The sequence below is a fragment of the Theobroma cacao genome, chromosome 4 (genome assembly GCF_000208745.1).
Source record: "Theobroma cacao cultivar B97-61/B2 chromosome 4, Criollo_cocoa_genome_V2, whole genome shotgun sequence".
Lineage (NCBI taxonomy): Eukaryota > Viridiplantae > Streptophyta > Magnoliopsida > Malvales > Malvaceae > Theobroma > Theobroma cacao.
Genome location: NC_030853.1, coordinates 28,053,687 through 28,064,557, shown reverse-complemented (window position 1 = coordinate 28,064,557; position 10,871 = coordinate 28,053,687). Strand labels below are relative to the sequence as shown.

Below are 10,871 nucleotides of genomic sequence, written 5' to 3'. Positions count from 1 at the left end.
TCAGGCAAGAATTTGATCCTTCAACAAACATACGAAACCTGTCAACGTTCCGTCAACTAGTGCTTCATTCATTCATTTATTAACCATTCTCCAAATACCAAAAGAGGAGGAACATTTCTTTTTCTTAAATAAGGTATTCAATGTAACCGGAATACCAAACTATAACGAATAATGCTATGTTGCCTCGACATTTTTAGCATGAAAGTTGTCAAACATTCATTTTTCGTTTTTATTCGAATAGTTTTAAAATTACAAATTTTTGCATACTTTGTCATTTCTCTTTAATTGTATATTCCTAGTAAAGAATCTAAGAGCCAAAAACAAAATCTAGTAGGGTAATAACTACGCAGAGGGGGAGCTGCGTAGGGGAAGCTCTACATCATCATCTCCCAGCCTGAACTAGAAAACCTGTTCAGCACTGACGTAGAGTGGATGTCATATTGCAAAATAGAAAAGTGCTGGCAAAGAGGCGATGGTACATGTCATATTGCCATAACATAAGCTCCCAACTTCTGCTCTTAACTGCTTGATATCTCTATCTCTCTCTCTCTCTCTCTCACACGCACACACACTCACACACGTATTTGAGTTAGCCAATAATATTGGTTTTTATGAGAGCCAAGGAAAGAAAAAGAGAGAACATGAAAGGTGAAGTTTGGCATGTGATAATATTGCCAAAAGGTTATACATGAGCAAGAAAGCTACAGCAGATCAATTGCTATTTTAGGAAAATAAATGAGTTGAATGAATTTGAGAGGTCTCATGGAGCTGATTCTTGTCAGGATCTGCTTCTAGAGATACCTGAAATTCTAGTTTAGCTGTTTCTACTGATTGTCAAGTATGGCTGGTTTTACCGCTCGAGTGTTTCAAGCTCCTGATTTGAGAATCATGGGCATCATCCCCGTTGGCCGTTTCCCACATCTTTGTGACGTTACGTTTGAATCAGGGCCAAAAAGGCTACTACTTAATTTTCAGACAAGGTCTGATATTTCTTTACATGAACAAATTCAAAAAGAAAGGAAAAGGAAAACATGGTAGTAATTTCACGCTTCTTGCTGCATTTGCAATTCAGAAAGGCAGAGTGCAAGAACAGATCATATAGGCCCCACTTGACTGGAGTCCTCCCCTCGAAATCCAAATTCATTGGATCCTTCCACATAGTAAAAACAATTGGCCCAAAGAATCAAACAAACCAAGGGGATTCAGCCACGTCAATCTCCTTCTCATGCTTGGACCAAAACTGGAATGGCTTTTTCTCTGCCACTTTGGCCTTTCATACCATATACCCTTTTGTCAAGAAAAAGAGCATATACGTATTCGCAGTTTGCAGGGTCAAACCTTCTGGTTGATGTGTCGTTATCTTCTTTTTCTTCTCACTCATTTCGTTTCCTTATATTTCTTTCCATTCCCTCTATTTTCTTTCCCACCAAACAGTAGTGTAAATGATTTCTCTTTCTTTCGATTTTGTTTAAAAAAAAATTATACAATGCCGCTAAATCCAAGGTTTTTTATGTTTCCAACAGCCCAAGAGTCCCTCAATACCCGGCATTATCTTTATCTGCATTGACCACTTTATCTTTTGTTGCCGTTTCTTTCACAGTATATTTGTTGCTTTGCTTTCTGCTGAAGTGGTTTTTTTTTTTCAAATCTCAGGGTGGGTTCTTTTTTTTTCAAATCTCAGGGTGGGTTTTTTTTTTCTTTTTTTCTCTCAGCACAAGCTTTCTTTCCTCATTGTTTTATACACTGACTCATGCTCACGTACTTCGTACATATTGAATTATATATTTGAAAAAGTTGGGTTTTTGTTTTCTGATAGATAACGGAAATCCTTGAACTTGATTATATTTCTGCTTTGATATTCCGTCTTCTTGCTAATTGTCGTTATCCTGTTTTTTTGGGTTACCTCGTTGCTGCTCATAAAGAACTCTGGTGATTGAAAAACTCTTAACTTCGTGGCTGTTTTTTTTTTTGGGATTTTTTGTTTTCTGATGATAATGGAAATGTTTAAACTTGTTTGTCTTTCCGCTTTGCCATTGTCCTGTTAATTTGTTTATTGGTTATTGCTCTTAAAAAAAAGGTTTATGCTTATAAAAACTTCAACTTTAAGGCCTTGCTTTTGCTTCAATCCTGAAGTGTACATGATTGTCATTGCTGATGATGCTGAAAATGGATTTTCATTCTTTGCAGTTGTAATGTACTTTGTTTTAAATGTATACGCCTGCTTTTGTAAGTGGCTAACGATTGTATATTCTGAATTTGATTTCAAATCAGTTTCCGGTTGGTGATGGGAATGACTGGTTACAAGTGGGATGATGAATATTCGGTCATTGGAGACAAAGGAGAAATTGATTTCATTGATTATGAGAACGATAACTCTGTGTGTAATTACAATCCACTTGAAGAGGGTCCTGTTGTAGTTTCTGCACCATTTTCTTTCATAGATGGGAAGCCTCAATCCGTCTTTGTGGGAGAAACTGCTTTTGATTCGATCACTATCAGAAACACAAGTGGTGATCCGATGGATTTGTGGACTAAAATTTATGCATCGACTCCTGAGGATTCCTTCACTCTTTCTTTGATGAAACCTCCATCAGCAAATTCTGAAGGAAATACAAGCCAAGGGTTCATTGAATTTTTTGATTTAGAGGACAGGATGATACAGCCTGGAGAGACTTTAACTATTTGGCTGTCTTGCAAAGCAAAGGAAATTGGCTTGCACACTACAGTTGTGCATTTTGATGTGGGGGGTGATAGATTAGAAAGAGTGGCCTTTCTCTTGGTCGAAGATAAGATCTCACAATCTTTGGCATCTAAGAAGCCATATTCTAGAGGTCAGAGAAAGAAGCAATTTGCTGTGGATGCATTTGTTACTGGATCACGCCCAGCAAGGGTAATGGACCGAGGTTTTAAAAACAGGCTTCCCCGCTATGACATTCCAAAGGATATCAGAGAGCTGGTTGAGAGTAAGCAGACTCCTGATGTTATTCATGCAGGTCTAACAAAGGATAATTATGCATCTTTCTTCAAACATCTTTTAATCTTGGAGGAGTTACAACTAGAGGTAACTCTAATCTTCAGTAAGAAAGAAGATTAATATTCGTGATTTGAAATTATTGTTTATTTTCTGCTGAGATTCTTCTATTTTTGTTGGCTTCAGGAAGACATGAGGGCCTATAACATGGAGAATATTAACATGAGGAAGAATGGAAAGTTTTTATCGCTTAAGGTCCCAGGGCTTGCTGAAAGAAGGCCTTCCCTTGTCCATGGAGATCATATTTTTGCTAAGCTCGCTTGTCCAGATGCAAGTGAAACAGCTAGAGTTTATCAGGTCGGTGTAAATAAAAATTACTATATGTTTCTCCTTTTAGCATTGAAGCACTTCCAGCCTCTTTGTGTGATATTTGAATGATTCTAGATGTCTGGGTACTGCCATGTCAATTAGGTCTATATGTGACTTGATGCTTAGATACTTACTTTACTCCTTTGAAGGTCAAGCATCAGGATCATTAAAAACAGAAGAGTAAGGTCTATCTTCATGTTTGATAGATAACACTGTAACACGTGTAATTCTGATACCACTCATCAACATAATCTGTTTTAACAGGAATGCATCTACCCATGACTTCTTAATACAAACTGGGTTGTCTTATTATGTGAATCTCTGTGTCTGTGTATTACGCATGTGGTATGGATTTTCTGATATTTCTCTAACCCTTTCCCTTTCCTTCAATTTCATTTTAGTCTTTAAAGTTCCCTGGCCTTTTTTTCTTTTGGAGAATCATCTGGACCTCACACTGTCACTGAATGTGGTGATTTGCAGGGTTTTATCCATAGGGTAGAAGCTGATGAAGTGTTTTTGAAGTTTGCACCAGAATTTCACTTGTCCCACGTAGATGAGAATCTTTATAATGTACAGTTCACGTATAACCGAATCAATATGCGGAGGTTATACCAAGCCATTGATGCTGCAGAAGGCTTAGAGTTAAATCTCCTTTTTCCATCTGAGTCCCCGGAAAGTAGGCTGATTGAAACCACTCCTCTGGTGCCCATATCTTGTACACTTAATGAGGAGCAGATGTGCTCAATTGAGATGATCCTTGGCTGCAAAGGAGGACCCCCTTATGTGATTTATGGGCCTCCAGGTACAGGGAAGACCATGACAGTAGTGGAGGCAATCCTCCAGCTCCACAAAACTCGAGATTGTTCTCGAATTCTTGTCTGTGCACCTTCAAATAGTGCTGCAGATTTGATACTAGAGAAACTCCTCAATGCAGAGTCTGTTGAGCTCAAAGAGAATGAAATATTCAGACTTAATGCAGCTACGCGTCCATACAATGATGTCAAGCCTGATTTTCTTCGGTTTTGCTTCTTTGATGAGCTTGTTTTCAAATGTCCTCCACTTAATGCTATCACCTGCTACAGAATCGTCATATCAACTTACATGAGTTCCTCCCTTCTCTATGCAGAAAGTGTTCCTAAAGGCCACTTCTCTCATATTTTCTTGGATGAGGCTGGTCAAGCTTCAGAGCCAGAAAGCATGGTCCCTATAGCCAACCTTTGCCAAAGAGACACAGTTGTCGTGCTTGCTGGAGACCCAATGCAATTAGGTCCAGTTATATACTCCAGAGAAGCAGAGACTCTCGGACTGGGGAAGTCGTACTTAGAAAGGCTATATGAATGTGAATTTTATTCTGAAGGGGATGAAAATTATGTAACAAAATTGGTTAGAAACTACCGTTGCGACCCAGAGATCCTATATCTCCCTTCATTGCTTTTCTACAATGGTGAATTGATCCCTTGTAAAGATTACAAAGGTTCATTCTTGAATTCAGTTAAGTTTCTTCCTAATAAGGAGTTCCCTGTCTTTTTCTTTGGCATCCAAGGCTTTGATGAGAGGGAAGGAAGTAATCCATCATGGTTCAATCGGATTGAAGCCAGCAAGGTTGTAGAGGTTGTTAAGAGTTTGACAGCAAGTGGCATTTTGGGCCAGGAAGATATTGGTGTTATAACCCCCTACAGGCAGCAAGTCCTCAAACTACAGAATGCCCTTGAGAATCTTGAAATGCCTGATATCAAGGTTGGAAGCGTTGAACAATTTCAAGGACAAGAAAGAAAAGTTATTATCATATCTACTGTCCGATCAACAGTCAAACACAATGAGTTTGACAGGACCCACTGTTTGGGATTTTTGAGCAATCCAAGAAGGTTTAATGTGGCCATTACCCGTGCAATATCTTTGCTTGTTATTATTGGGAATCCCCACATAATTTCCAAGGTATCAATTTTCACTTGAGGTTGTCATTTACTATCAAAAATGTTGCTACTCTTTTTCAACTTACCTGTGTTCAACCAAATAATGTCATTGCTGTAGAATCATCATAGGCATTTTATCATACCTACAGCCCAAAAATTCAGTTTTTTATGTTTAGCTGACTGTTTAATCTTCAATGCATGGCAGGACCCATACTGGAGCAGGCTTATATGGCGTTGTGCAGATAACAATTCTTATCAGGGCTGCGCTCTTCCTGAGAGGCAGGTGTATGTTGATGAAGTTTCAATTGAGGAGGATTGCTGGAACCATGATGAAAACACCCATGGTGAAAGTGGATGGGTTCAAGACACCATTCAAAGTGAAGTTCCCAAACCTGTTACAGATGAAGCTGAGTGGTCTGACGGTTGGAAATGAAACACTAATCCTGCACGGGTTGTTTCACTTTTTTTTGCCCATATTTTCGTGTGACCTTTTTGCCTGCTTTTGTTTGACAGTGACAAATGTGATGAATTATGTGTTCACTTCAAGTGATAATATGACATAATGGTAAAGCAAAAGTGAGATCTTCTTACACTATTACCATCTGGATTTCATAATGCTTTGCTGACAGAAAGTATTTTACAATATCAGTTTGCCGATTACAAAGTAATATATTGAATGAATTGGGAAATCTACATTACTGTCGGTCTACAACTGAATCTAGTTAAGCAGAAAAATCATCATCCCAAGTAGAAACCAACTGCTCTGCTCGTCAATCTGGGTTGTTGCAGAAGAAACAATGGCTGGTTCTGCTGATGAACTTGGTGGTGGTGGTGATCTTCCAGCAGATTCCGGGGGCGAGTATATTAAAGCAGATGAATCATTATCGGAACCTGTAGAACAATTTTCTTAATTTTTCTGCACCAATAACAGTTTAATGCTAAGGCTATAGACTTAATATACAATTGAAATCTTAACAGCTTTTGGTATCTGCCTATTTTCAGATTCTTAAGACTGGTAACAACCCTTTTCATTTCATAAAACAAGCCATGAACTGTCCTTTTAAATCTGGTCTTTTTCTCTTTTAAACAAAACCAGTAACATCTGGTCATCTATGTGTATTTCAAACAAATAATTTAGGCTTGCATTTGGTCAATTATACATGGAAAAATGAAAAAAAAAAAAAAAAGAGAGAGAGAGAGAAGAGAGTGTTGGGCTTGCTTACCAGAACTGGAAGGTTTCAGTCTCCCTGAATCTATGGTGCTAGGCAAAGGCGGCAACGCTGGTACACCTGATGCATAATCGTAATTAATAATGGCATACCATTACATTAATCAATCAAAAGATTAAAGGCCTGGAACCGTATTCATTCTAAATCAAGAACTTTATTTTGATATTTGGAGTCAAGATTACTATTTTTCTACTGAAGCAAAAGAAAAGATGATAAAGAAATCAGTGAACTAAACAATTAGGTAAAAAGAAAGAAATCAATGAATTGAATAATTGGGTAAAATGAAAAAGATGAAAACCTGAAGAGCAAAGCGAGTACAGAGAAGTGCGGTTCTTGGCCTTACAGAAAGAAGACAGTGAAGCGACCCTGGATTGGTTCAATGGGAACCCAAAGATCAACGGCTGCCGGAGGATGTAACAGAAACAGTAACTGTCGCCTGATTCGAAAGCTGAGGACCAGGCGTTGCAGCACTGTGGAGCGACAATGTCGGTCGCGTTGTTTGGCGGGGCTGACACATACGGGAGGCAGGGCGAGAAAGCCACCAGCTCCGCCACGCAGCCTGGCTGCTCAGGTGGTGGTGGCAGAGGCTGTGCCGCCACGGCAAGGAGGGTCAAGTGGAGGATCGCTATGAGGATGGTCGTAGCCATGGCATAGAGAGACAAAGAGAGAGAGAGGTTGTTAAAAATCTGTTATGCAGGAGGGCGTTTAGGTAAAATGGGAAGGAAAGTGGCGGGAATGGCCGTTAACCTTTAGCCGTTAGCCGTTAGCCGTTAGCCTTTAGGGGTCCAATAAAACATTTTGATTAATTATTTGGGAGAATTCTTTCAAAATTGAAACTCTTTTAAGGGCTTGGGCATTATTCTTCAAGCCCGGACATAGTTTGATTAACTTATTTTATTAAAAAATATTTATATTGTTATTAAAATTTAAATCTAAAATATGTTAAAAATATCAAAATATTTTTTTATTATTTTAATACGTGCAATTAAATGTGATCTACAAGAAGAAAGACTCAGGGGTGTATATTTTTGGAGTGTTAGCTTAAACAGATGTATATACATATATATATATATATATGTATATTATATGCTAATGTTCACTAGTGTAATCTGCATCTGCATGGCTTCGAAAAGCAAGATTGAAGTTTTAAGCTAATAAGATACATCCCTGAAGAGCCAAGGACAACAACAACGAAATTTGATGAGCCAACATCTTGGTTTTCTCCTTTCCATTTGATGTCCCGTTTCTCATATCAGACACGTACAATGCCGGGACTGAATTTTCAATTGAATGCGGCTTCCTTTGTTCTTCAGCGTGGTTGTTGTCCTCAGTCAAGTTCAAGGGAACCTGAATCTGATCCTGAGCTGGGGGAGCAAGAACATCTATAGAAGGCGCAGAAGGTAGAGTAAGATTTCTTTCCGGACTATCTGGTGGAAGCACCACTGGCATTGGAGCTAGAACTTCACATTAGAGAAAAAAGAAAGGAGATACGTTATGCTTAAGAAGGGAAGTGAGGTCATATCGGGAAAAGAGTATTGATATCTGACATTACCTCGACAAAGGGTCAAAGAAGGCACTGATATGTAACAATTTGACAATGGCAATGACAGTGGGGTGCTTGAAGGAGCAATAAACGATGACAACAGTGAGCACAGGCAATTATATCCGGTTTGGACGACTTGATTAAGGGCCTTGCAGCATGCAATCTCAATGGAAGAATTAATACCTTGATTGAAACACTGCCCAAGGTCTACATCCTGAACAGAGCAGCCCTGCATTTGGCTCTTAAACATCGGGGCAAGCTTGAAAAGCACAATTGCTAATAGCCAAGTAAACACCAGTGAAACTTGCAGTCCCCTTAAACCCATGGTGTAGTTGAAGAATTCTAGGTATATGTATAATGTGCCTTTTACGGGAGCAACATTGTTCCCATACTGACTTCAGCAGTACCTACCAGTTACTCCCTTTGCTATCTTTTGAAACAATGGCGAAGAAAATGCAGGGTGTTCTGTTTTTCTTTAACAGAGTGCTCTGAAAATGCCACAATCTCACAAACTTGTAATTAATTATAGGGGAAAAAAGGCTATATTTTAATGAAGTTTCCTTAGAACAGCATGCCAATTTTGATGGGTGGTCTGGTAAATCGAGATCAGTCACGCGCATTGTGAGAAGTAGGTGGGTGAATCAAACAATACTTCTCGTAACAAACTTTGAGGCTCTAATTTGATGACCAGAGCGTGAGTGAGGCATGAGAATGAACATGAATGCTGATCACGTTGATCAAGAGACACATTCAGCGTTACTGCCTTGTATGTTTGATTTCTTAGCTGATTTTACCAATCATTTATAGATTTTCTGTTTCCATTTCAAACATCAAATTAACCATTAGGCATGAAAAAATTGTCACTAGAGAGATAAACAAATCTTGTAATTTACTTATTAAGTAAAACTTACACTAATATCATTTTATTTAGGAACAATCACCCAATATAGCTGTCAAAACAATTGTGTCACTCACACCCCTAAAAGAATATACTTCTCAAACAAATGGATTAATACGTAGAAATAGGAGATATTGCCGCCTAGAAGCTCTTGAAAATCACAAATGCTAATGCGAACACCACAAGGAATGGTGAAAAACAGTAAGCGGGGTTGGCAGATGACGGGGTAAGAACAGGGCGGCTCCCTGTACTGGCTGTTGGGGCCTCAGAACCCACTGTTGAAGATGGCGGAGTTAGAGCCGGTGTGGTGTCGAATTCTGGCGCCTCGGCGGACGGTGTTGGTTCAGGCACAAGGGAACCTGTTCAGAAAAACAAACTTAACGAAATCAATATCAAACTGATAATTGGATAGGCTTTGTGGTAACTGAAATGCAATAGCTTTTACAATTGAGCTGAAAGAGCAGTTTTATTTACCCTTTGGGCTTAGAGTTGGTGAAGCTCCAGGAGACAGGGTGGGTGAAAGTGCGATTGGACCTGTCAAAGAATAACTAAACTGATAAGCACATATGGTTCAGTTTAAATTGACCTCATAAAACAAGAGAACGAACTCTGCAAATGTGCAGCTCCGGTCTGTTTGAAGTAGACTCTATTTGTCCCATATAAAATTTGAGTCAAATTAAAGCAATTTGTGATGGAATCCTATCATCATTTTGGAAAATATACCTGGAGCAGGAACAGGTACACCAGCGGCAGCTGCAAAACAAGAAAACTTTCATCTTAGTGATTTCATTCGATTAAAAGGACAAAAAATGTAGAAATGTGATCCTTAATGTTGTATAGGTTGAATATATTTCACCTTTGCATTGGACGGGGACACCAGGCATGTTACAAGCCCGGGGAAGAGAGATGGCAAGAGTTCGGTTGATTGGAATCTGGAAAGGGACACTTCCGGTCACAATGAGGCACAAACAGTCCCTGCCACCACTTGTGAGGGTCTGAAGAGACTTGCAACAATCTGCAGTTGGTGAAGTACCATTGGCAGTGCTATTCCTAAGGAAATTTATACAAGGGGTGAAGGTACTGAGCATCGATGGACTGCATGGAGTATTGATCTGGCCATAAACAGGCAACATCAATGCTGTCAAAGCTACGAACAGAACTGGTACAAGGCGGGAAGATGGCTTGGAGAAACCCATCATACTGTGGTTGGGACAGACTTTGGAGGAGTTGATTAAGAGGAACTTATGTTGGTCAAGAAAAAAACAATAGGTGATTGGATGTTGGAGTTTGGCGATGATTGGAAGGCAAAGGATGAGTGAATTTATAGATGAAGGGGTTTAGGTAAAGAGATGTGGAGGGAACGAAACAGGTGGGTTCGAAGTTGGTTTTGACGCTCAACTACCATAACCAATATTGGATTGAAACAGAGGAGATTGGTTTAGCCACGAAGTTAGTCTAATGGGAACCATTTTGACCTGAACCTGCCACGGGATGAAGTGCCAATCTTATCAATCGACAGGTCAATGAAGTCAAAAGTTACTAATCAATCAGGCCAATAGGAACCATTTGATGAATGTCCCACTGCAAGTTTTCACTGAATCTACAAAAGACGTGATAGAGAATCTTTAGTTAACTTGACGTAACCCACTATTCTTTAAGCAGTTGGCCGTCTATTGTTACTCAAACTACTTCCATTTCTTGTTTCGAGTCACCACAAATTATAGGCAATTTAATTGTTTAAGGAAGAAATTAATCTTCATTCTTTAACTCTTTCTGGATGGTTTAAACGTTTAATTTTGTTCACTACTTGAATATGATAGCAATTTTTTGTGATCGTATGAGCTACAATTCGAACCAATTAACATTGATAATTTAATTTTATCATTTTATCTAAATTTACAAATTTAACGACAAGTAATTTATAATAGCTAGCTTGCATTAAAAAAAA

General features: G+C 38.9%; 4 protein-coding genes across 5 annotated transcripts; 1 reads left to right on the top strand and 3 right to left on the bottom strand.

Moving 5' to 3' along the window:
* On the top strand, positions 1,707 to 5,845 carry LOC18603021 (probable RNA helicase SDE3). 2 transcript variants are annotated; one of them, XM_018119155.1, is made up of 5 exons: positions 1,707 to 1,929; positions 2,272 to 3,061; positions 3,158 to 3,328; positions 3,821 to 5,275; positions 5,459 to 5,845. In XM_018119155.1, the coding sequence occupies exons 2-5, from the start codon at positions 2,285 to 2,287 to the stop codon at positions 5,684 to 5,686; spliced, it is 2,631 nt and encodes an 876-aa protein (XP_017974644.1). In that variant the 5' UTR covers positions 1,707 to 1,929; positions 2,272 to 2,284; the 3' UTR covers positions 5,687 to 5,845. The 2 variants fall into 2 exon arrangements, with proteins under 2 accessions (XP_017974644.1, XP_017974643.1); XM_018119154.1 differs by having other exon boundaries at positions 1,707 to 3,061.
* On the bottom strand, positions 5,857 to 7,129 carry LOC18603020 (non-specific lipid-transfer protein C6). The gene is made up of 3 exons (XM_007034746.2): positions 6,781 to 7,129; positions 6,477 to 6,542; positions 5,857 to 6,144 (listed from the first exon to the last, which is right to left on the bottom strand). Exons 1-3 carry the CDS (start codon positions 7,127 to 7,129, stop codon positions 5,972 to 5,974), a joined length of 588 nt encoding a protein of 195 aa, XP_007034808.2. The 3' UTR covers positions 5,857 to 5,971.
* On the bottom strand, positions 7,583 to 8,716 carry LOC18603019. Its single transcript, XM_018119187.1, has 2 exons — positions 8,035 to 8,716; positions 7,583 to 7,942 (listed from the first exon to the last, which is right to left on the bottom strand). Exons 1-2 carry the CDS (start codon positions 8,348 to 8,350, stop codon positions 7,629 to 7,631), a joined length of 630 nt encoding a protein of 209 aa, XP_017974676.1. The 5' UTR covers positions 8,351 to 8,716; the 3' UTR covers positions 7,583 to 7,628.
* On the bottom strand, positions 8,898 to 10,210 carry LOC18603018 (non-specific lipid-transfer protein-like protein At2g13820). The gene is made up of 4 exons (XM_007034744.2): positions 9,780 to 10,210; positions 9,647 to 9,676; positions 9,398 to 9,457; positions 8,898 to 9,282 (listed from the first exon to the last, which is right to left on the bottom strand). The coding sequence occupies exons 1-4, from the start codon at positions 10,120 to 10,122 to the stop codon at positions 9,065 to 9,067; spliced, it is 651 nt and encodes a 216-aa protein (XP_007034806.2). The 5' UTR covers positions 10,123 to 10,210; the 3' UTR covers positions 8,898 to 9,064.

Bases quoted from the DNA above. Each gene is read 5' to 3' on its own strand.
- LOC18603021 (XM_018119155.1), top strand. From the start codon at position 2,285: ATGGGAATGACTGGTTACAAGTGGGATGATGAATATTCGGTCATTGGA. The intron at 3,062-3,157 runs GTAACTCTAATC...TGTTGGCTTCAG, and splicing joins TGGAGGAGTTACAACTAGAG to GAAGACATGAGGGCCTATAA. The intron at 3,329-3,820 runs GTCGGTGTAAAT...GGTGATTTGCAG, and splicing joins AAACAGCTAGAGTTTATCAG to GGTTTTATCCATAGGGTAGA.
- LOC18603020 (XM_007034746.2), bottom strand. From the start codon at position 7,129: ATGGCTACGACCATCCTCATAGCGATCCTCCACTTGACCCTCCTTGCC. The intron at 6,543-6,780 runs GTTTTCATCTTT...ATTATGCATCAG, and splicing joins GTACTCGCTTTGCTCTTCAG to GTGTACCAGCGTTGCCGCCT. The intron at 6,145-6,476 runs GTAAGCAAGCCC...ATTGTTCTACAG, and splicing joins ACTGAAACCTTCCAGTTCTG to GTTCCGATAATGATTCATCT.
- LOC18603019 (XM_018119187.1), bottom strand. From the start codon at position 8,350: ATGGGTTTAAGGGGACTGCAAGTTTCACTGGTGTTTACTTGGCTATTA. The intron at 7,943-8,034 runs GTAATGTCAGAT...TCTAATGTGAAG, and splicing joins TTCTTTGACCCTTTGTCGAG to TTCTAGCTCCAATGCCAGTG.
- LOC18603018 (XM_007034744.2), bottom strand. From the start codon at position 10,122: ATGATGGGTTTCTCCAAGCCATCTTCCCGCCTTGTACCAGTTCTGTTC. The intron at 9,677-9,779 runs GTGAAATATATT...CTTGTTTTGCAG, and splicing joins TGTCCCCGTCCAATGCAAAG to CTGCCGCTGGTGTACCTGTT. The intron at 9,283-9,397 runs GTAAATAAAACT...TTTTCTGAACAG, and splicing joins ACCAACTCTAAGCCCAAAGG to GTTCCCTTGTGCCTGAACCA.